Source organism: Diabrotica undecimpunctata, chromosome 4 (assembly GCF_040954645.1).
Source record: "Diabrotica undecimpunctata isolate CICGRU chromosome 4, icDiaUnde3, whole genome shotgun sequence".
NCBI lineage: Eukaryota > Metazoa > Arthropoda > Insecta > Coleoptera > Chrysomelidae > Diabrotica > Diabrotica undecimpunctata.
The window spans coordinates 18,734,767-18,758,072 of record NC_092806.1 but is presented as its reverse complement, the minus strand read 5'-3'; the positions used below and the strand labels follow the sequence as shown (position 1 = coordinate 18,758,072).

Sequence of the window (23,306 nt, the reverse complement as noted above, 5' to 3'; positions counted from 1 at the left end):
GGCAAGGCATAATATATTACTTTGTTACTTTAAGTAGAGTACCTTGTCTGATATTATATTTGTAGACTTTTGATTAAATTGTTAAATGTAGAATGTGGAATTTCAAATGTAGAATGTAGAAGTTTGTAGATCATTATAAAACATGAAATATCTCAAAAGAATGTCACATTTTAAGTTGACTTTTCATTTATGGATAGGACACAAAAGATTTCTGTTTTTTTTTTATTTTTAGTGATAATTTTACAGCAGGTAGCATTTAATTAATTAAGTTTGATTGTTAGTTAAATTTTTTGGATTTTAATTGGAATAAAAATAAGAAAATTAATATCTACAAAATTGTTGAATATAAACCAAAGATTGCGGGTGACAGCAGAAGAAAAATATTAGACGACGACGTAACAAACATACTAAGCTCATAAAATTGAGAGAGAGTAACCGTGATCTCCAAATCATTTTTTATAATGTCAAATATCTCGATAGATCTTCTATTTAGTTAACAACAGGATTTTTAGATTCGACGGTGCATCTGCTTAATAACTCATTCAGTATAAATAACTAATTTCTTGTACTCGTATAATGAGTTTGGCAATATCAGTTGGAAAACCAAATATTTTTTTGACTTAACCAAGTGTATTAGTTTTCTATAGTTAAATAAAGCAATTTTTCTAATTCCAGCAAATTCAAAAACTACAGCAGAATTTATTTTATGAAATAAATTGTGGACTATAACATGGAACTCCTGGCAAGAGAAAAGCTCAACACTTTGGGAAAAGGCACCCATATAAATATATTAGTTAAATTTGGAACCAATTCGCTTGAAATAATTTCTGAATTTAATAATGCTGGTTTACCTATCTGAAGTGATTAGTTAACAGGTACATAGGGATGCCAGAGACGAGTTTGCTATATCTCGGAAAGTCTAAACATTTTATAAAATGATGAAATCGTACACTTTTCTAAAATATGCATAAAAAAATAACCCCCTTAAAAAAGACAACTGATTCAAACAGTGAAATTGATTCCTTATGTCATTTATGGGCGATTTAAAAGTGAAATAAGGCTAAAAGTAGTCAATTTTAAAAAATCATATCTTAGTTTCTATTGAAGCAACTTTAACATCGCAAAATGTGATTGTTGATATGATATTTCTTCGATTCTAAAACGAATTCGAAAAAAATTTGATATATTGTAAGTTGTGGATTATATTGCTTACCCGTTACTTCTTCGAAAAGAGTCTCTCCTTTGATAAAGTACTTCTGAGTTTTTTCATTCTGATAAAAATAGGTATTAGCCAAATAATTCCAGTCATCATCAACTTCGGGACGAATTTCGTCACTTAGTCTAAACTTTTCAGATGTTGCACCTGTTGAAGCTGTTCCTATTGATATCGATAGGTTGGTAAACTTTCTCTTAGACTCTATAATATTGCATTCTGTTAATTCGCTTAAAATTTCTGCAGGTATTCTTCTTTCGTTTATTGTTTCTAATGCAGCCACCTACACCAAATAAAAATTGTAAAATCAATAGTACTATAAATTTGTGTTTGCAAAAATTTAGTATATTGTTACGATAAATATGAGTAATATTTAACCCATAAACATGTTATTATTCTAAACAAGAATTCTTTCGTAGCTTCTGTGAGCCACTATAAAATTGGTCTTCTCTCCATGCCATTCTAGTGTATTCTCCGACCCGCTAGAAACCTGCCTGGCGCCCCCCTTGTGTTTGAGAAAGGTAAACACAGGTCGCTGAGGGGATTCCAGAATAACGGATAATTTATATAAATAGAGGACCTTTTAATTTTAAAAAATTATAGTTGTAAATTATTATTGTAAATTGTTATAGTCTGAAAAATAATATCGCGTCGAATTGCGAATTGTAACGCGGAAATAAATATTGTAAATAAATAATATAAATTAAAGTAGTTGTGATAAGTGTAAGAATATTGTATATATAAATTAAATAAAGATTTTAATAAACTAGTTGTTAGAATATTTTATAATAAATAAAGTTAATAAATTAGACTAATTAAACTCAGTACAATATTTTGTAAACAATGTCATATTTGCTATAGAAAGTTCCAGCGTTATTCAGTAAAAATATGTGACTTGTCAGTAAGGTCATAACGGTGCTTTATAATTTGAAGATAAAACAAAGTATAGAAATTTTTTTAAAATGAATGTTCGCAAAGTTATTTTTGGTAGTTTGTTACTTAATTATTGCAAAAATAACTTCCAAAGTTGATTTTTGGAAAATTATTAATAACTTTTCTAAAAATGCACAAAAAACTTTTGCTTAAGAATAAGAACAATCTCACAAGTGTTTAGCTTTAAAAATTTGAAGAAGTTTCACTTAATAGTTATTACAAAAATTAATTTTAAAATTGAAAATCAAATCTATACGTGTTAATATTTCCTGAATTATGCATACGTTAAATGGTTGGATGATTATAAAAATAATAGTTTTAAATATGATTATTTACTTTACTACTTTACTATTTATTAATTACATAAGAATGGAGATACAGATAAAAATACACGTACTGTAGTTTGAGACATCCATTGGGTAAAAGGAAGGATGTAAATAGTGTGTTATGTGTGAACCTGTATGTAGAAAATGATTAAGCTTAGATGGTAGTGACAAAAAAGAATACAATTAAGAACTATGAGAAGTCTAAGGATGATAGGTATAGGTGAACCATAGATTAAAATTTTAAAATAGGTAAGTCACGTTTAATACGTGATAATAATCATCCCATACAAATAATCGTTGAGATGAAAACTCATGGAAGATGTGCGTATAAACCAAAGTAAAAAAAATGTATGAGAAGCTTAGCAAGAGACATTTCGACTGGTCCAACGAAGACTGTAGTAACACAAATTTTCCACTTTTTGAGTTACGAGCGCAAAACAATAAAACATAATGATATCTTCCCCAGGAAAGAATCGTATCTCAGTAAACGTAGTTATGCAACCAATATTACGTGTAAGAGTTTTATAGTATCTCCGATTTATGAAAAACAACCGTAGAAAATCATCGTATCTTGAGTTACAATAGTCTTCGTTGTTATCTGAGGCGATAGCATAGGTATCGTAACATGACTTACTACGGTATTCTGCGTTAGTTTAAGGTTATGTTCAAAAGTTTAGTTTTGTTATAATTGCCATAATGTGTTCCAGAAGTGAGTTAATATTGGAATTAGCTGAGAAAGCGTATAAAAACACTGAAACGGATATTTCTTATCGTTCTTTCGAAGGTAAATTTATAATAAACTTTATTTAAAATAACAGCAAAGTAAAAACCTACTTATTTTTTAAGGTAAACATATTGCTGAAAGTATTGTAGAAGAAAGCAAATACAAAAAGGCGAATGAGGATCCTGGTGACCAGGAGACTGATATTAATCCTGAATGTTCTACAGGTTGGTTTAAATTCCGCATGAAAAAATATTACGTAGGCATTTACCTCATTTTTGTTTAATTTTAGTAAGCTTAGAAGAGAATGAAGCCAATAGGAATGAAAATGAAATAATTGAGAAGGAAAGCGATGAGGAACCATTTCATGCAGACTCTGATAGTGACCCAGATTACATTCCGACAGAAGACAAAAACATCCCTGAAGTAATAATTGAACCTAATAAGAATATAACTGAAGCAACCACAAATAGAAAGAGAAGAAGCAGAGGCAATATAGAGAGAGTAAGTAGGAAAAGAATTAGAGACGTTAGTAAGTGGGCGGATGAAAAATCTAAAACAAGTCTAAACCTGGGACTTGAACATGAAAATCGAAAAGATATTCAAATTAAAGGAAGACAGATGGGTGCACCATGCGCAAACACATGTAGACTAAAATGTGCTACCAAAATGGCTAAAGAAGATAGAGACCTTTTTTTCAATGAATTTTGGAAGTTAAAAGATCATACGAGAAAGTGGGGTTTTATTGCTCGTCATGTGAGACAGGTTGCCAAAAAACAAGTAACTATTACTGCAGAACAACGGTCTCGAAGAAATTACTCTCGAGAATATTACTTCTACATTCGCAATGAAAAACAACGTTTTTGCAAAACTATGTTTTTGGAAACCCTTAACGTTTCAGAAACTTGGATCACTACAACATTAAGGAAACTGAAAGATGGTGGATCATTAGAGGAAGATAAACGTGGAAAGCACACTAACAGACCACATAAACTATCACCAGAACTTATAGACAACGTAAAAAATCACATAAATCAGTTTCCTGTAGTACCTTCCCATTATACCCGTAAGAATACGATGAAGATGTACCTTGAAGGACCAGTGTACTGTTTGTTCTGTTTTTAATAGGGCTAGTGATGCTGAAAAAGCAAAATTGCTCGAACAATATGAGTCCCATATGAAAAACAAAGAAGTTATCAGAAACTTAAAAGACATAGACAAACAGCTTGCACTAGATGATAAGAGCTTGTGTGTGGCTTGCTTTGACCTTTAAAAGGTTTTAGCTACCCCTTTGTCTAACGTAAGTGATTTTTACTACAAAAGCAAATACTCTACATATAACTTTACAGTTTATGATGTTGGAAATAATCAGGGTTACTGCTATGTATGACACGAGCAGGTGGCTAAAAGAGGTCCTAATGAAATTGCCAGTTGCCTCTGGAAATTTTTAGATCTCAAGGCAAAACAAAGTGTTAAAACGATAATATTCTACTCAGACAACTGTGGGGGACAAAATAGGAATCGTTTTGTGTTTTCGATGTTTGCTTTTGCTGCTGCTCATTTTCATATTGATATTGTTCACAGATTTCTGGAAAAAGGCCACACTCAGAACGAGGGTGACATTATGCATGCTGTTATCGAAAATGCAAAGAAAAGGCAATCGGTTGTATATGTGCCAGAACAGTGGGTTACATTAATTAGAATGGCTAAAACTACAGGAAGAGTTTATGATGTTACGGAAATGTCCCAAGATAATTTTTTTAATTTTAAAAAACTGACTGATACCGAGAATTGGAAACTTGACAACGAGAAGAAATCAATAAAAGTTAGCAAAATACGAGAAATAAAATTTTCGCATGAACACCAAAATTCTATAATGTTTAAATACGAATTCGATGATGGTTTTAGAGGTTGTGACATAAAATTAAATCGAAAATGCAGAGGACGGCCTTCCACTACTATCAAATTTCCACCGAAACTGTATGATGCACCATTACCAATTGAAGAAAAAAAGCTAAAAGGATTACTGTGGCTGTGTAATACCGGCAAAATACCCACAATGTACCATGGATTTTATAAAAATCTTAATTCAAAGAGTTATGTACCTCCTAAAGTCGAGCTCGAAGTTGATTCAGTTGAGAGCGAAGAAGAGTCGGATGAGGAAAATTGAATTAAAATATAAAACTGCAAATTATATCAGTAGCTTCTTCAAAATGTAGCATTTTATATAAATAAAGTTAAGAAACAAATAATTCTGGTATTTATTACTTTAAAAATATCTCCATCGAAAACTATAGTAACTCATTCAAAAGTCACTTATGACCATTTCTGTCTTAAATCTGTTTTACCCTTGTAAGATCATTATTAAAAGTATCACTTAATGCTATAAAAACATCCATTTAATAGATTAATGAATTTTGGTAACAGTGTAAATACATTTTTATAATTATCTCAATTACATAAAAAATGAGTTACTACAGTCTTCGTTGGACCAGTCTTAAATAAAAAAAATGTATGAGAAGCTAAGCAAGAGAAATTTGTAAAGTAATAGATTTATCAAATTCAAGATAAAAGCAAAGCGAGAGAGATCAATTTCAAGAACATTAAATACATATTATTATTCATAGTCGAAATATGATCCGATAGCGTAAATAATAAACTTTTGAAATGTAGTTATTCCTACGAATGTTGAATATATTTTCTATGGTACATCTGCTTGAACAATAAGTGCTGCAAATCATAGAGATTAATATAGAAGTTTTATTTGTGTATGATCAGGGCTACTTAAAAAGCATTTTTTTTTTTTATTTAGAAAAAACATATAATCCACATCAACCACGCAGGGTTATTAGTGGAGTAACGTACACAAGAGTTCATTTTATTTACATTAAATAAATGTATATAAACGTAAATCTTTTAAATAATTTATTACATGGTCAGTGTTTATGGTTAAAGTGGTTTTGATGTCATCTGAGATTCCATATTTGCTTCTTGTAAAAAGTATTTATCGAAGAAAAATACATAATTCAAGAATACAATGACGGAAAATGATATTAGTTTGTTAAGAACGTCAAAAATACTTTTAAGAAAAAACATAAAAGTCACGTATTTAAACAGCAGAAAAATAGTTCAAAATTTTGGTCCCAGAAAGTTTTCTTAATATTTCTGACCTGAATAGGTACTTACCATTGCGTCAATGCCAGCACACAAATTACTGTAAACAATTAAATATTTCTCATGATAACTCTTTGTTTCCTTTTCTTCGAAAGATCTTATAGATGGCGATTTTACTGAGAATGACGTCTTCTGTTTGTATTGTCCTGATGAAATGTTTTGTTGAATATCTACTTCAAGATTGCCGAATGGATCAAAATTTTCGATAACTTTTGTATCAGTATGTCTGTCCTACAACAACATAATATCACAAGGCTAAATAATTTGATTTTTTATAGTGTATAGTTAACTCAATACTTGTAAAACTTAATATCACAACTGCACTTATCATAAATATCAACCAAAGTATATTGAATATATCTGACTTATTCTTGATAAGAAAATAAGAAACTTATGTGAAATGTTCACCTCGCAAAAATCACCTATGGGGTCCTATAGTCCTATAAAACCCTAGAAGAAATATGTTGTGGAATGCAAATATTTTAGATTCCCCATTTCTCTCTTTACATCTTTAGCAACGTCTGTTTTGCCTTGTAATTCTTAGAAGGCACAGAATAAAGCAAAAATCTGGATTTTGGTTTCATCTATAGAAATATTTGGATTTCTAGTTTCGTGATTTATTATCAGATGTGGCTATAGCATCCATACTGAAACCATTTTATTGTTGCTTTTTTTTCGACAGAAAAGATTGTTAAGAGCTTCTGTAAATAGACGCTCCGATGATTTATTTTAAGATGAAATCTTCTTCTTCTTCTTCGTCTAGCCATTCACGTCCACATCTGAACATAACCCTCTTCAAGTCTTCCTTCCCATTGTTTTTTATTGTACGCTACTTGTAGCCAATTTTTCCCGGCAGTCCTTTTCAGATCATCTGTCCATCTCATAGGAGGTCTGCCTCTGGGTCTTTTGTGTTGGTATGGTCTCCAGGTTAAAATTGATCTGTGCCATTTGTTTAGATCGCTCCTAGCTACATGTCCAGCGTATTCCCATTTCAACTTTAATGATTTTTGCACCACATCGGTGACTTTGGTTTTCTGTCTTATCCATGTGTTTGTTTTCTTATCCTTAAGTGATATACCTAGCATTGCTCTTTTCATCGCGTGTTGAGTGACTCTAAGTATATTCATATTCTTTTTTGTGATTGTCCATGTTTGTGCCGCATAAGTTAATATCGGAATAATGCATGCATCAAAAACTTTAGATCTAAGATGTAATTGAATTTGTTGATTTCTGAGTATATAGTTCAGTTTGCCGAATGCTGCCCAAGCTAACTTTCTTCTTCTTTTTATTTCTTCAGTTTGAATTTCCCTATTTAGTATTATTTTTTGTCCTAAGTATATATATTCTTCAACTTTTTTTATAACTTTATCGTTTATTATTGTCACGGTGTCTTCGGAGTGCATGACTTTTGTTTTGTTTAAATTCATTTTCAGTCCTATTTTAGAAGATTCGGTATGTAGTTCTAAAAGCATGGTTTGCATTTCTTGTAGGTCAGTAGCTATCAGGATTATGTCATCTGCAAATCGTAGATTACTGAGGTAGCGGCCATTGATGTTTATTCCCTTATATTTCCAATTTAGGTTTTTAAAAACGTCCTCCAAAACTAAGGTGAACAGTTTGGGTGATAAAGTATCTCCCTGTTTGACTCCCCTGTTTAATGGTACAGGGTTCGTGTGTTCATTTTCATTTAGGTAGTATGTAGCTGTAGCTTGGTTCATAGTTTCTTTTATTAAGTTAATATATCTGCTGTCTATTCTACAATTTTGCATTGCGTTTATTACGGCCGTGTGTTCTATGGTATCGAAAGCTTTTTCGTAGTCTACAAATGCTAGGAAAACTGGAAACTTGTATTCGTTACATTTTTCTATTAATATTTTTGTGGTTAACAGGTGATCGGAAGTTGAATAGCCTTTTCTAAAACCTGCCTGTTCATATGGTTGGTATTCGTCTAATTTCCTTGTTAGTCGAGTAGTTATGACTTTGGTGAGTATTTTAAACAGGTGTGACAGTAGGCTGATGGGTCTGTAGTTTTCCAATTTTCGACTATCACCTTTCTTGTGTAATAAGATTACTTTAGAGTTGTTCCAGCTCTTAGGGACTTTGCCCTGATGTAAACAACTGTCCACAAGCTTAGTTACAATTGCAATTAGTTCCTTACCTCCTTCTAATATCATATCTGTGGTAATATTATCTTCTCCTGCAACTTTATTTCTCTTCATATTTTCCAATGCTGTAGTTACCTCTGAAATTGTTACTTTTGGCATTATTTCTGATCCAACATTTTTTATTAATTTCCGTGCTGGTCTCATCTCATTATCTTGTTGATGTGTTCTGTAAAGTTCTGTGTAAAATTCTTCTATTCGTGTCAGTATGTTTTCTCTAGTTGTGATTTCATTTTCGTCTTTTCCCATTAATGATATCATCTGACGTCGTCCTAGTGTCGGTCTGAGGCATTTCATACTCTTATTTTTTTCAATAGTTGTTATTAATTTTTCGTTTTCTTTTCTTTTTTGTTGTCTGATTCCTTTTCTAATCTGCCTATTAAGTTCTCTAAATTCGTCGGTTCCCTTTTTGTAAGATGAAATACGTATAAGCAAATATACAGAGTCACTACACGTGAAATAAAATCTTAACTGTCTTTCCTTTTATTTCGATATACTCTTTATGAGTACAAGAAACCAATTCGCAAAGATTTTTGCTTCGTTGAGGAGATATGTTGTGGAATTCAATTTTAGATTCCCCATTTATCTCTTTACATCTTTAGCAGCGCCTGTTTTGCCTTGCAATTCTTAGAAGGCACAGAATAAAGCAAAAATCTGGATTTTGGTTTCATCTATAGAAATCTTTGGATTTCCAGTTTCGTGATTTATTATCAGATGTGGCTATAGCATCCATACTGAAACCATTTTATTGTTGCTTTTTTTTCGACAGAAAAGATTGTTAAGAGCTTCTGTAAATAGTCGCTCCGATGATTTCTTTTAAGATAAAATACGTATAAGCAAATATACAGAGTCACTACACGTGAAATAAAATCTTAACTGTCTTTCCTTTTATTTCGATATACTCTTTATGAGTACAAGAAACCAATTCTCCAAGATTTTTGCTTCGTTGAGGAGATATGTTGTGGAATGCAATTTTAGATTCCCCATTTCTCTCTTTACATCTTTAGCAACGCCTGTTTTGCCTTGCAATTCTTAGAAGGCACAGATTAAAGCAAAAATCTGGATTTTAGTTTCGTCCATAGAAATCTTCGGATTTCTGGTTTCGTGATTTTGTCACCTCGGGGGAACAAATATGGGTCTAACCACCTTCTGATATCCCCGGGTGCTCTGTAGAGGGCTTCGGAGTAAACGTCGTGAGCTCCTCTACTTAAGTCCATTTTCAGGTTATGGACTCGGAAAATATTTATATCTTCGGTGTCTTGCTTTGAAAAAGGCAAGATATTTCTTACACAACAAATTCCTCGTCGAAAATGGTACATTAGGTTGTGGTCTTCCGATGGCTTGTCTTGAGAAAGACAAGATATTTTCTTACATGACAAAGGATTGTCGAAATAAAAACACCAAGTTAAAGTTAAAAATAACTCTTAGCCACAGAGTATGGAAAATAGGAAAATAGGAAAACAGGAGCAGAGCCCCGAGAGCACTAAGCTCTCGGAGAGCCCGCGAGGAACTGACCTGGCTGACCTGAAAATCGCCAATATTTATATGTGCCGTTCGAGCGATAAATAGGGATTTCCAGGTCAAGAGCCAATAAAAAAATTTGAGGCGGGGCGATGCGCATCGAAATGCGCACTAGTCCACAGACTATGGCATTCGATGACAATTTATTATCAGATGTGGCTATAGCATCCATACTGAAACCATTTTATTGTTGCTTTTTTTTTCGACAGAAAATATTGTTAAGAGCTTCTGTAAATAGTCGCTCCGATGATTTCTTTTAAGATGAAATACGTATAAGCAAATATACAGAGTCACTACACGTGAAATAAAATCTTAACTGTCTTTCCTTTTATTTCGATATACACTTTATGAGTAAAAAAAACCAATTCGCAAAGATTTTTGCTTCGTTGAGGAGATATGTTGTGGAATGCAATTTTAGATTCCCCATTTCTCTCTTTACATCTTTAGCAACGCCTGTTTTGCCTTGCAATTCTTAGAAGGCACAGATTAAAGCAAAAATCTGGATTTTAGTTTCGTCCATAGAAATCTTCGGATTTCTAGTTTCGTGATTTATTATCAGATGTGGCTATAGCATCCACACTGAAACCATTTTTTTGTTGCTTTTTTTTCGACAGAAAAGATTGTTAAGAGCTTCTGTAACTAGTCGCTCCGATGATTTCTTTTAAGATGAAATACGTATAAGCAAATATACAGAGTCACTACACGTGAAATAAAATCTTAACTGTCTTTCCTTTTATTTCGATATACACTTTATGAGTAAAAAAAACCAATTCGCAAAGATTTTTGCTTCGTTGAGGAGATATGTTGTGGAATGCAATTTTAGATTCCCCATTTCTCTCTTTACATCTTTAGCAACGCCTGTTTTGCCTTGCAATTCTTAGAAGGCACAGATTAAAGCAAAAATCTGGATTTTAGTTTCGTCCATAGAAATCTTCGGATTTCTAGTTTCGTGATTTATTATCAGATGTGGCTATAGCATCCACACTGAAACCATTTTTTTGTTGCTTTTTTTTCGACAGAAAAGATTGTTAAGAGCTTCTGTAACTAGTCGCTCCGATGATTTCTTTTAAGATGAAATACGTATAAGCAAATATACAGAGTCACTACACGTGAAATAAAATCTTAACTGTCTTTCCTTTTATTTCGATATACACTTTATGAGTAAAAAAAACCAATTCGCAAAGATTTTTGCTTCGTTGAGGAGATATGTTGTGGAATGCAATTTTAGATTCCCCATTTCTCTCTTTACATCTTTAGCAACGCCTGTTTTGCCTTGCAATTCTTAGAAGGCACAGATTAAAGCAAAAATCTGGATTTTAGTTTCGTCCATAGAAATCTTCGGATTTCTAGTTTCGTGATTTATTATCAGATGTGGCTATAGCATCCACACTGAAACCATTTTTTTGTTGCTTTTTTTTCGACAGAAAAGATTGTTAAGAGCTTCTGTAACTAGTCGCTCCGATGATTTCTTTTAAGATGAAATACGTATAAGCAAATATACAGAGTCACTACACGTGAAATAAAATCTTAACTGTCTTTCCTTTTATTTCGATATACACTTTATGAGTAAAAAAAACCAATTCGCAAAGATTTTTGCTTCGTTGAGGAGATATGTTGTGGAATGCAATTTTAGATTCCCCATTTCTCTCTTTACATCTTTAGCAACGCCTGTTTTGCCTTGCAATTCTTAGAAGGCACAGATTAAAGCAAAAATCTGGATTTTAATTTCGTCTATAGAAATCTTCGGATTTCTAGTGTCGTGATTTATATATTTAATTGTTTCAGAGAAATTACCGTGTTTCCATATTTTTCGCTACCCTATAGGGTGAGTCACGAGGAACTGTACAGCTATGTACCTGACTTATGGAGGCCCCTATGGGGAATAACAAATGATCATTAAAAAGTGTCTGCCCGCATTGTTTAAGAAATTAGGGAAAAATTCAGGGACTTACAATTAAATATACGTAATACGTAGATCTAATCTAAATCCACGGTAAACTAAAATTGATGTTTATTTTATGCAACAATGTGTATTATATATTATATGTAATTTAACAAAAAATAAATATATTATACAGTGTGTCCGTAAAGTATGGAATAAATTCGATATTTCCTAAATGAAAGCCTTTTTAACAAAATCTAAAACACGTCGATTTTTAAATTTAATGTTCTACATTTTACAATAAAATTTCATTATACAAAGTGATACACATTACAGTGATGACGTCATCGGCTCCTTTTTTAAATGTAACATCTTGTATTTTAGGACATTTTTAGATCGATAAAAATGAGCTGATTCCAAAAAAGTATAATACTGGGGGTCTAACGGATATAATTTGAAAGATATGCGCTTAGGAATTTAATTTTTATTGATTTATAATATTAACAAATTATAAATAAATTATAATAAATAACTTGAAAGTAATCCAGTAATTAATACATGACTTAATCTTAAATGTTCGAATTGTAGACCTTGTTGTATTTGACAGTAACCCAAACGTTGTACAAATTCTTGTAGAACCTTGTTTATGCTTTCTTGAGAAATATTGTTTATTTCTTTACGGATTCTTGTTTTTAAGTCTCCAATATTTGCAGGTTTCGTTTTATAAACAACATTCTTTAAATACCCCCACATAGAATAATCCAAAGAATTGAGGTCTGGCGACCTTGCTGGCCATTCAATATGTCCACGTCTTCCAATCCACCTGTTCGGAAAAATTTCGTTTAGGTACCTTCGAACATCTAAAGCATAATACGGAGGCTCACCATCCTGTTGAAACCATAAACTTTTATCAAAACCTCCAAGATTAGTTCTACTGGGGAATAGATTAACTAAAGTAGGTACGAGATACATACTTAAAAACTGAAGGTATGCTGGTCCGTTTAAATTACCTTCGAAATAGTAGGGTCTAATGATTTTATTTCTTACAATGCCAGCCCATACGTTTACCTTTTGCGGGTATTGTGTATGATGTTCCCGCATCCCGTTAGAGTTTTCTTTTGCCCAGTATCTACAATTCTGACGGTTAACCTCGCAATTTAATTTGAAGGTAGCCTCATCACACTCATCAGAAAAAATAATATTTTGAACCAAGAGAGGGTTTCGGTGGCTGTTATCCATCATTATTTCGCAAAGTTGTATTCTTTTATCTGGATCATTCTCCTGTACAACTGTGCATTTTACTTACGTTTACGTACTTTGTGTACCGTTGTTTTGCAAACATCGAAATCACTACTAACCTTACGAATAGAAGTGTGCGCATCTTCTTTAAAAGCAAGTAAAACATCTAATGTTGTAACATAATTTATAGAGGGACGACCTGATTTGCGTGCATTTTCAACCGTACTAGCGTACTAGTTTCTCGAAATTTCTTTTCAATCTTACTTACTGTTGACTGCGTGACGGGTATTTCTGGATATTTGTCATTAAATAAATTACACACTTCCATCTGAGTTCGCGATTTGTCTCCAATACCAATCATCATGAGTATTTCAATTCTTTGCTTTACACTCAAATTCATTTCTACTTAAAATTAATTCTAAGGAATAATACAGAGCATTCACTAATTAATACAATTATTGTACTACTTAATTGTTATTAAATGTTACTAAAAATAATTACAGTTTACCAAAAACTAGAAGTAGGCTACTTTTTTGCAATTGATAAAAAATAATTTATTTTCTAAGCGCATATCTTTCAAATTATATTCATTAGACCCGAGTGTTATACGTTTTTGAAATCAGCTCATTTTTATCGACCTAAAAATGTTCTAAAATACAGGGTGTTATATTTAAAAAAAGAGCCGATGACGTCAGCACTGTAATGTGTATTTTGTATAATGAAATTTTATTGTAAAATGTAGAACATTAAATTTAAAAATCGAAGTGTTTTAGATTTTTTTAAAAAGACTTTTCATTTAGGAAATATCGAATTTATTCCATACTTTACGGACACACTGTATACCTATCGTATATTAATAATTAAATAACTAAATAAATATTTATAATTTTACCAAATTCTCACCGAACGTTTTCCTTTTTGTTTATTATTCTTATTGGTTGTGACTGGTAGTATCTTCTTCGTTTTTGCATTATTTTTCTTTTTATCGTTTTTTTGTTTTTTAAAATACGCATTATACAGCTCATGGGGTTGATCTAACGGTATATTTTCTAAATGTTTTGGTTTCGGTTTAGGTATAAATTCTGTGACTACAGGAGGAACCCGTCTGTTTCGCTGTATCCAAATATTATCAAATTTTTCAAAAAGCAGCCTTTCAGGTATATCTTCACACCTGTCGGGAATTTTTGTATTTCCCAAGACAGGAATAGGAGTAGAGACATCTCTTCCATTCAGTTGTTTGTATGCTCTATGCAGGTAGTATCTAACAATATAATACACAGTGGCGTATTTTTCTCGCTCCGTGTTATTTATCATGACACTTCTGTCAAGCTTTTGAAGTATTTCGTGAAGTTGTTCGTGGTTTGTTTTGCTTTTCGCGTATGTTTCTCTTGGTGATGCGTCAGGCTCCCCTAAGAAATTATACTATTAGACATTAAATGTAAAAGAATTACTGAGGCTATTAAGGTAAAACAGTCAATAGGAAAATAGAAAATTGTAAATTCTGTTTAATTGTCAAATGGTCGTATTACACAGTAGGTTTATTAACTGTTGCCATAGAAAATTAGGAATAAATGTTATCGAATGGAATAATATTGATTTATTTTGGAAATTTTATTTTTTTTTCAAACTAATCTTTTTTTATGAGACTGGAATAAATATATTTATGCGACAGACAGCTAAAAAAATAATAGCTAAAGTTATCAACTAGATAATCCTACTAGTTTTTTGGATATTGCATTTGACTATTTTGGGAACACCACACAAAAATCTAAGTGTGTGGTTATTTCACTTTCACAAAGACTTTTTAAAACCTAACCAGGCTAAAATAAACGAAGATTGGTTTGACGAAGAATTTAGATCCATTAACCAACAGAAAAATGAAACATATGAGACTTCAGCAGCGCAGTACGAGATCAAACCTGGAAGACTATGAAAATCTTAGACGAGAAGAAAAAAGGACGTTTAGAAGAAAAAAGAAAGAGCCATACGAAAACGCTCTAAACGAGATTGGTAACCACCACAATAGAAAATTCTACCAGAAGATAAACAGCTGCAGAAAAGCAAACCCAGAATAACAGACAGAGATGGTTCCATAATTAGTGACAAACAACAGATACTAAACAGGTGGGCGAATCATTTTGAAGAACTGCTTAGCAACAGTCGTGAAGAAGACCAAATAGAAATTACTTTGCCTGAAATGAATAAAAACGCTCACAGTCAGGCAGATTCTTGAGGAAACGCTTGAGTTCGGAGTCGACACCCACCACATATTCGTGGATTTCAAAGCCGCATACGACTCAGTCAACAGACAAAAACTTCTACAGGCTATGGTGGAATTTCAAATGCAGCTTCATCTTGTTCAACTAACGGAACTTATACTCACAGGCGTAGAGAATGTAGTCAGAATCCAAAACGACTTTTCAAGACCCTTCCATTGTAAAAATGGACTGAAGAAGGGAGATGGACTGTCGTGTCACTTATTTAACCTTGCACTAGAAAAAATAATTCGAGAGTGCCATATTAATACGAATGGCGCCATCTTTAAAAAATCTGTACAAGTGGTCGGATATGCAGGTGACATAGACATTATTGCTAGGTCTACAGAATCTCTGATCGAAGCATTTCGATCACTAAGGGCGTCTGCACTGAAAATGGGATTAAAAATAAAAGCATAGAAAACCAAGTATATGTATTGTACTAGATCAGGCAACCAGACACCTAGACTATTCAATGATGATCTGGAACTGGAAGGTGTGGACACCTGTGTCTACCTGGGCTCGCTGCTGACCAAAGACGAAAATGTCAGCGAAGAAATTAAAAGAAGAATGGTGCTTGCCAATAAGTGCTATTATGGCTTAAGGAAACAGAAAGCAGAAGAACTACCCAGAAAAATTAAAGTTACCATATATAAAACACTAATAAGGCCAGCGTTAACATACAGGCCAGAAACGTGGTCACTTACACAGAACGACCAAAAATTGCTTAAACGTTTTGAGAGAAAAATTCTAAGGAAAATATATGGAGGAATCCAAGAACAGGGTTTGTGGCGTAGGCGTTACTTTAAGTTATACAGAAGTTTTGGGGAACCTGACGTTGTAAAATGTATTAAATTAGCACGCCTTCGATGGATAGGATATGTAATTAGGCGAGATGAAGATGCAACGATCAGAAAAATTTTTGACCGAAGAACCAGAGGAAGACCATAACTTAGGTATCAATATAACATAGAGGATGATCTAAAATTCATCGGACTTAAAGCATGGAAAAGAGTTGCCAGAGACAGGAGCGAATGGAAGATTGTTCTGAAGAAGGCTTTAGCTCATAACGAACTGTAATGCCACTGATGATGATGATTATTTCACTATTGGCAATAATTTCAATGAGTAAAGAGAGATTGTGACTACACATCTCTGAAATAAAATCTATATTGCAAAAACCACTTCGATCGGTTGGTTATATTTGTAGATTAAAGCATTTATAAACATTAAAAAAAATCTCTCACAGCACCAAGCTCATCACCATCCTATTTGTTACTAGAAAATCTACTACACATATCAAATTCTGTATCTGTAGAGTAGGGAGGGCGAGTTAAGTTTCACAGCACTTAGGCCACAATTGACCCATTGTGCATCCTCCCAGGGAGCTGTCACCCTTAGCTCATTGTCCATCCTGCCAATTCTAGGAAGGTGGACAAGTCACCAGGAGACATCTCTCTTATGTGGGCAGGTGTTGGCCAGGACTCGCCGAACGCGTACTCTCGTATTAACGATAACTCTGGGCATTCACATAGGACATGCTCTACAGTTTCGTCTTCTCGTTCACACTTCCTACATAGAGGTGTGTCTGCTAGCCCCAGTGTATGGAGGTGTTTGCTTAGTTGACAATGACCAGTTAAAAAACCAACTGCCAAACGTAGGTTTTTCCTGGTCATTCCCAAGTACTTCTTAGATGTTGACTCTTCAAGGTTACTTAGTGTTACCCTGGCAAGTTTACATCCTTTCCCTTCTTCCCATCTTTTTACGGTTTGAGTATGGGAGTGACATTTGACAATTTCCGCGATTGTTGTAGTTGACCAACCAAAAAGATCCCCAGGTCCTAAGAGTCTTAGGCCTGCCGCCTTCCTAGCTAATTGGTCAGCAATGCGGTTGCCTTTATTCCTATTGTGTCCTTTAACCCACCTCAGGATGATGGTATTACCATCCGAAGCTTGGGTTAGTGACTTGTGACACTCCATTACTAAACCTGATGTGACACGTGGTCTATTCAAGGTTAGTAGCGCTTGTCTGCTATCTGTGCAGATGATTATAGTTTTACCTGCTATACCTTTTTGGGTTATCTCTTTTGCGGCTATGGAGATACCAGTCAGTTCTGTCTGAACTACGCTGGCATTTTTGCCCATACCCCACTTTATTCTTAGGTTCAGTGATCTGGAGTATATCCCGCATCCTGAGCCTTCTTTCATTTTGGAGCCATCGGTGTATATGCAATAGGCATTTGCCACGTTTGTCTCCATGTACTGTCCTGTTTCAATTTTGTAGGGTTTGTTGAAGACAAACTTTGGTTCAATTGAGTCGCAGCCTGCCTGTAGAAGTGGTAACGCATCCAACTCTTCTCGCCAGAAACGAGTTCTCAATTGTCCCATTCCTACATCAAGGTTTGCACCAGCTGAGCGCAGTCGCATCATTGTCACTAGCGCCACCTCTTTGACATATATATCTAGAGGCGTGATGCCAATGATCAACTCCATTGCAGCAGTTGGTGTTGTTTTCATGGCACCTGTTATATTTATGCAAGCCATCCGCTGAATATGGTTTAGTTTGTTAATCGCTGTTGCCTGTAGCACTTTTGGTACCCAAGCAATAGCTCCGTAAGTTAGCATTGGCCTAATGACAGCGGTGTAGACCCAGGCGATCACCCTGGGCGTGAGGCCCCAGGTGCGTCCGACCGTTCGTCGACACTGCTCATAGGCAATATATGCTCTTTTAGCTCTACCATCTAAGTGTGAGTTCCATGTTAACTTCTTGTCAAGGGTAATACCAAGGTACTTCACCTCGTCAGAAAAATTTAGACTGTAGTTTAGAATCCTTGGGGGTATTAAGCCCGTGATTCTTCTTTTCCTGGTAAAGAGGACCATCTCAGTTTTCTTTGGATTTATAGATAGTGAGTGTTCCTTGCACCATGTTTCTATTAGTCGGAGAGCAACTTGTGATCTCTCACATAGTGTGCTCTCAAACTTACCGCTTTGCAGGACAGCAATATCGTCTGCATAGGCTATTGTGTAGAAACCGTTGCTGCTGAGTTGGTCAACCAGGGTATCTAGAACTATGTTCCAGAGTAGTGGTGATAGCACCCCTCCCTGTGGACAGCCCCTCGTAACCATGCCTCTAACAGAAACGTCTTCTACATTTATGCTTATTGCTCTATTAGAGAGCATACTGAATATCCATTCGCTTATGGCCAGGGGAACATTCCTGACGTTGAGCTGTTGGGTGATAGTTGGGAATGTGGTTTTATCAAACGCTCCCTCAATGTCTATGAATATACCTAGGGTGGATTCTTTATTATCCAGCGATCTTTCAATTCTTCCCACTACATGATGCAGTGCAGAATCGGTAGATCTTCCCGAAGTATATGCATGTTGATTTGGGTGAAGTGGGTTATGGACCAGAACTTCATCCCTTATGTACCTCTCGCATAGCCTTTCCATCGTTTTCAACAGAAAGGATGTTAGGCTAATTGGTCGGAAAGCCTTTGGTAGGGTGTAGTCCATCCTACCTGGTTTTGGTATGAAGACCACACGTACCTCTCTCCACTTCCTAGGAATATATCTCAGAACCAAAGAGGCTCTGAATATTTCCACGAGGTGCGGCAGAAGGATATCCAGTCCCCACCGTAGTAGGGCTGGATATATGCCGTCAGGCCCTGGTGATTTGAAAGGGGTGAAGCACAATATGGCCCATTTTACCTTTTCCTCATTAATCATTGTTCTGGCGAGATGCCAGTCGTTTGTTGACGGTATGATTGCTTCTTCCATCCGGTTTGGTGCTGTTGAGACACTAGAACCGGGAAAGTGTGTTTTCATCAGGACCTCAGCACTTTCGCGAAGGTTGGAAGTTTTATTCCCATCTTCCTTCGTTAGTATGCCGACATGCCGATGTGGGTCCTTTGAGAGCGCTTTTTGTAACCTGGAAGCCTGCGGGAAATCTTCGATTTCCTCACAGAAGGTTCTCCAAGCAGCTCTTTGTCTTTGTCTGCAGACTTTTTTAAACTCTCTGAGATTTGATTGGTAAGAATCCCAATCCTCTTTGAGTTTGGTGCGTTTTGCTCTATTAAAAGCTGTTCTTGCTGTCTTCCTAAGGTGTTCCAATTCAGTGCACCACCAAGAGTTGGTTTTGCGACTTTCCTGGACCATCCTTATTGGACAGGATTTTTTATAAGCATAGCTTATTTTGTTTTGGATAGATACCGCATACCTTTCCAATTCTGTATTAGTTCCTGGAGTTGAAGCCCTTTCATTCCGCAGAGCATCTTCTAAGAGTCGGTTGTAGAGTTCTACATCCGTCCTCTTAGGGTCGCGCGATTTGATAAGGCTTTTTTCCAGACTAATATTATAGGTTAGCCAGCGGTGGTCGGACATAGAAATATCCTCCGATACCTGCCAGTTCTGAATTTTATTCGATATTTCAGCTGTTGCCAGCGTGATATCGATGACTGTTTGGCTACGAACATTAATAAAGGTAGGTTCGGTGCCCTTATTTAAGATATACAAATCTTTTATAGTAATATAGTTATAAAGAGACTTACCTCGGGCGTTGTTATCTCTGCTGCCCCAGCCTAGATGGTGAGAGTTCGAATCGCAGCCGATAATAAGTTCTACCTTCTGACTGAGACAATGGTCTACCAGATCTTCCATTTCCCTTGTTGGTGGTAGGGTGGCTGCATCTGAGGGTAGGTAGACTGATGCTAGTATCAACTCTCTATTTTTGCCCTTTCCCCATGGGCACTTCACTTTAACCGCAGTTACGTCTGAGGTGCAAAACTGCGCCATAGGGGAGGCTTTGATTTTTCTGGGAACATATATTGCTGTTCTCGGTTGTTGATTGCTTGGTAAGCTGAAAATTTGACCGTTTAGGCTGCTAAGACCAGTTATTTTGGTCTTATTTATCCAAGGTTCTTGGATTAGTGCTATTGCATCCTCCGTTACATCCAGGCGGCGACATAGTGTTGCCGTTGCCACCTTTTTGTGTTGGAGGTTGCATTGAATAATAGTGACCTTATTTTTTTCGACATCCTTGCCCATGGCTTAGGTATCGTTTCGGCTCTTTTTAGGTGTCCATTTCCTCCTCAGTTGAGGAGGGGGCAGCCTCAGTTATTTCGGAACTTCCTCCGCAGAGTTCGTCAACCATCATTTGATGATCTTCTCCCTGCTGTGGGACCAGGGTTGTCTCAGTCTCAGCAACCGCAGTCGGTTGCCGCGTGTCTGAGGTTCCTGGTTCCGAGGAGGTATCCTGCACTTTGCTTGTGCTTGTTTTTAGATACAATGAGGTAAACGTGCAGCTCAGCCTCATTGCCCTTTTCCTAAGGACAACCATGTCATCGTCTCCGATTCCGAAGACAAACAGGTGTCCTTTAGGATCCTTTTTTACCTCATGGTGAAAAGTGCACCATCTCGCGACTGCCATGTCTGGATTTTGCGCCGCTAACCTCCGCAGCACTCTTTCTGGGTCATCAGAGGTGCTAATAGCATCCTCCGGGATCCATAGAGAGGCTTTGGTAAGTTTTGGGAGCTTATCCTGACTGACAACAGCCAGTGATGCTTCCTCCCACGGTTTGAGGTCAGATGTAGCCTTTTCCAGCCATGCAAGCGCCTCATCGTCATCACAGACTACTCTGATGATCTCACCTGAGTAAGTCCATGACTTGAACGTGGGTGCTTTTACCTGGCTGCTCGAGGGTGACAAGATTGTTCTGTCCAATTCCTCGATTAGGCTTTGTTTGATAAGGTTTGCCCGGTCGGCGGTGACCTTTCCATACGGGTTTAACTTATCTATAATAGCAACCTTAAGATGTCTTAAGGTAGCTTCGGCGAAGCTTTGGGAAGGCGCAGCGGTGTTTCCACCACCGCGTGACTTCTTATGCTTCCTCGGCGTGCCCTCCGTGGAGGTACTTGGGCGAAGGCGCTTCACACCGGGGGCTGTTGGTTCCTGTCCTCTTTTGGAGGTGGAACCGTTGTCAGCCTCCGATGTGGGCATCTTCACCTTTGTTTTGGGAGGGGCTGGAGAGGGATGAGCTGCTCCCGTGGGTGCTTTTCCCATCACCTCTCTGGCCTTCTTCCTTCTTTTTGCCTCGGCGCCGCTAATTCTGTGGCGTTTTGGCCGGTTTTCCCGAGGTGGTCCTTGTCCATCCTCCGCTTGGGCCGAAGCTTGAGGTGAACATTGCTGTTCATCCTTAGCTCCGGCTTCAGGCTGAGGTGAACGTTTTGGTCCAGCCTCCGGTTTGGCCGAGATTAGAGGTGAACATTGCTGTCCATCCTTATCTGCGGCTTCAGACTGAGGTGAACGTTTTGGTCCAACCTCAGATTTTGGTTTTGGATTTTTATTTTTCGTATACATGTTGTTCCCACGAGTAGCTAGGGAAAGCTTGGTCGCCCCTGGCAGAGCCCCGCATTACCAGGGGAAGGCTTTATACAGTGGGGTTTGCCTGGTTCCCCAGGGGGATCGTTCACGACCACATAAAACCCTGTGGCCATACAGCCATCGGCACGATTACCTCACACCTTAGCTTGGGTAGGCTGCTTCTTGGTCGCTGAAACAGTTCTTCCCTCCCTAGTCTCTCGAATACCTGGGAAAGATTCCCAGATACCCCAGAGGGCTATGTGGTGACAGGAACTGTTCTAGCGTGGTCGTTTCACACGTTTCTATACTTCCCATTCACTAGGCCTAGCCCGTTTATAGGGGGTACCTTCATTCAACAGAGAGCTCCTTATTAGGGAGATCCCATTCATTCACACACACATACTTGTTCCACTTCCTACGCCAGACTACAGCCCTGTCTGAACAGTCAGCTTAAGCCTCCGAACCAACGTCAAGGTCCTGCAGCCCCTATCGGAGGGGCACACATATCAAATTATCTATTATTTTATCTATTTATTTATTTATTTATTATATATATTATTATCTATAGCTATAAGAACAACAAAAAAAGTGCTACAGTAGGCGGTAATGAAGAGTAGCGTGAAGCTTCAGACTTCAATGACATACACATATTTCACTATATCAGAAATAAATATATCTATATCAGCAAAATAATCGAATTGAAAATTCATGTTTGGACCAATCTCATATTAAAAACTTCTGCAGATACCTTAAACTCTCTATAATTAGAGAATCACTTATCTCCTTCGCCAGTTTTATTCAAACTTTATTGACGGGCACTCAAGCCAATAGTCATTTTAAGTTAGATCCCATTTTTACTGTCTAAACAGTTTTGGTATAATCCTTCAATTGTCAAGAACTTCTCCGATATATAACTAGATTAACCCAAAAGGTCAAGGGCTTACATCTTCGATGGATCGAGATTTAGGGTGGGTCTCGGGAGACTGTATAAGAAAACATTGAGAAGACAATTTCGATTAAGTCCCCCTGGCAAAGTCTTTCAAAATTAACCGGGAAATGTTCGATTGAAGTGTCTCTTATTCAGTGTGAGACGTTCGTGATGTACTTGGTGTTTTATTTTAAAATGTTTCCATTAATATAAGTTTAATTTTTATTAATAATATGATTAAGTTTTATAGACATTTTGCATTTACTGATATTGTTAATTGAACAATCTTATTTTACATAAATTATTCTTTATATAAATAAAATATTAAAAAATTGTAAAAGACTGATACGTTTTGTACATACTTATGACAAATGAAAGAATTGAAAAGAAAAAAAAATAGTTGAAAAGATTAGAATCTACAGTATGGTTTTGGATATCCAAAAGTATCTTAGACTGTCTGAAGATAAAGACTGAACTTTTATATATTGACATCTGGTTCATTCATGAATGTCCTAAGCTACATTAAATTGCCTAATGCTACACCAAATTGCCTAATAATGCCTTAACACCAAATTTTGCATTATGTAAGACG

General features: G+C 35.9%; 1 protein-coding gene across 1 annotated transcript in view; it reads right to left on the bottom strand.

The window, feature by feature from the left end:
• Positions 1-23,306, bottom strand: part of LOC140438157 (uncharacterized) — a 50,868-nt gene that overhangs the window by 1,954 nt on the left and 25,608 nt on the right. Inside the window, exons 8-10 of the mRNA XM_072527869.1 lie at positions 14,075-14,580; positions 6,380-6,598; positions 1,214-1,496 (exon numbers count right to left, since the gene is read on the bottom strand). Coding sequence (XP_072383970.1) covers positions 1,214-1,496; positions 6,380-6,598; positions 14,075-14,580 — 1,008 coding nt within the window. The remainder of the gene's footprint in view (positions 1-1,213; positions 1,497-6,379; positions 6,599-14,074; positions 14,581-23,306) is intronic.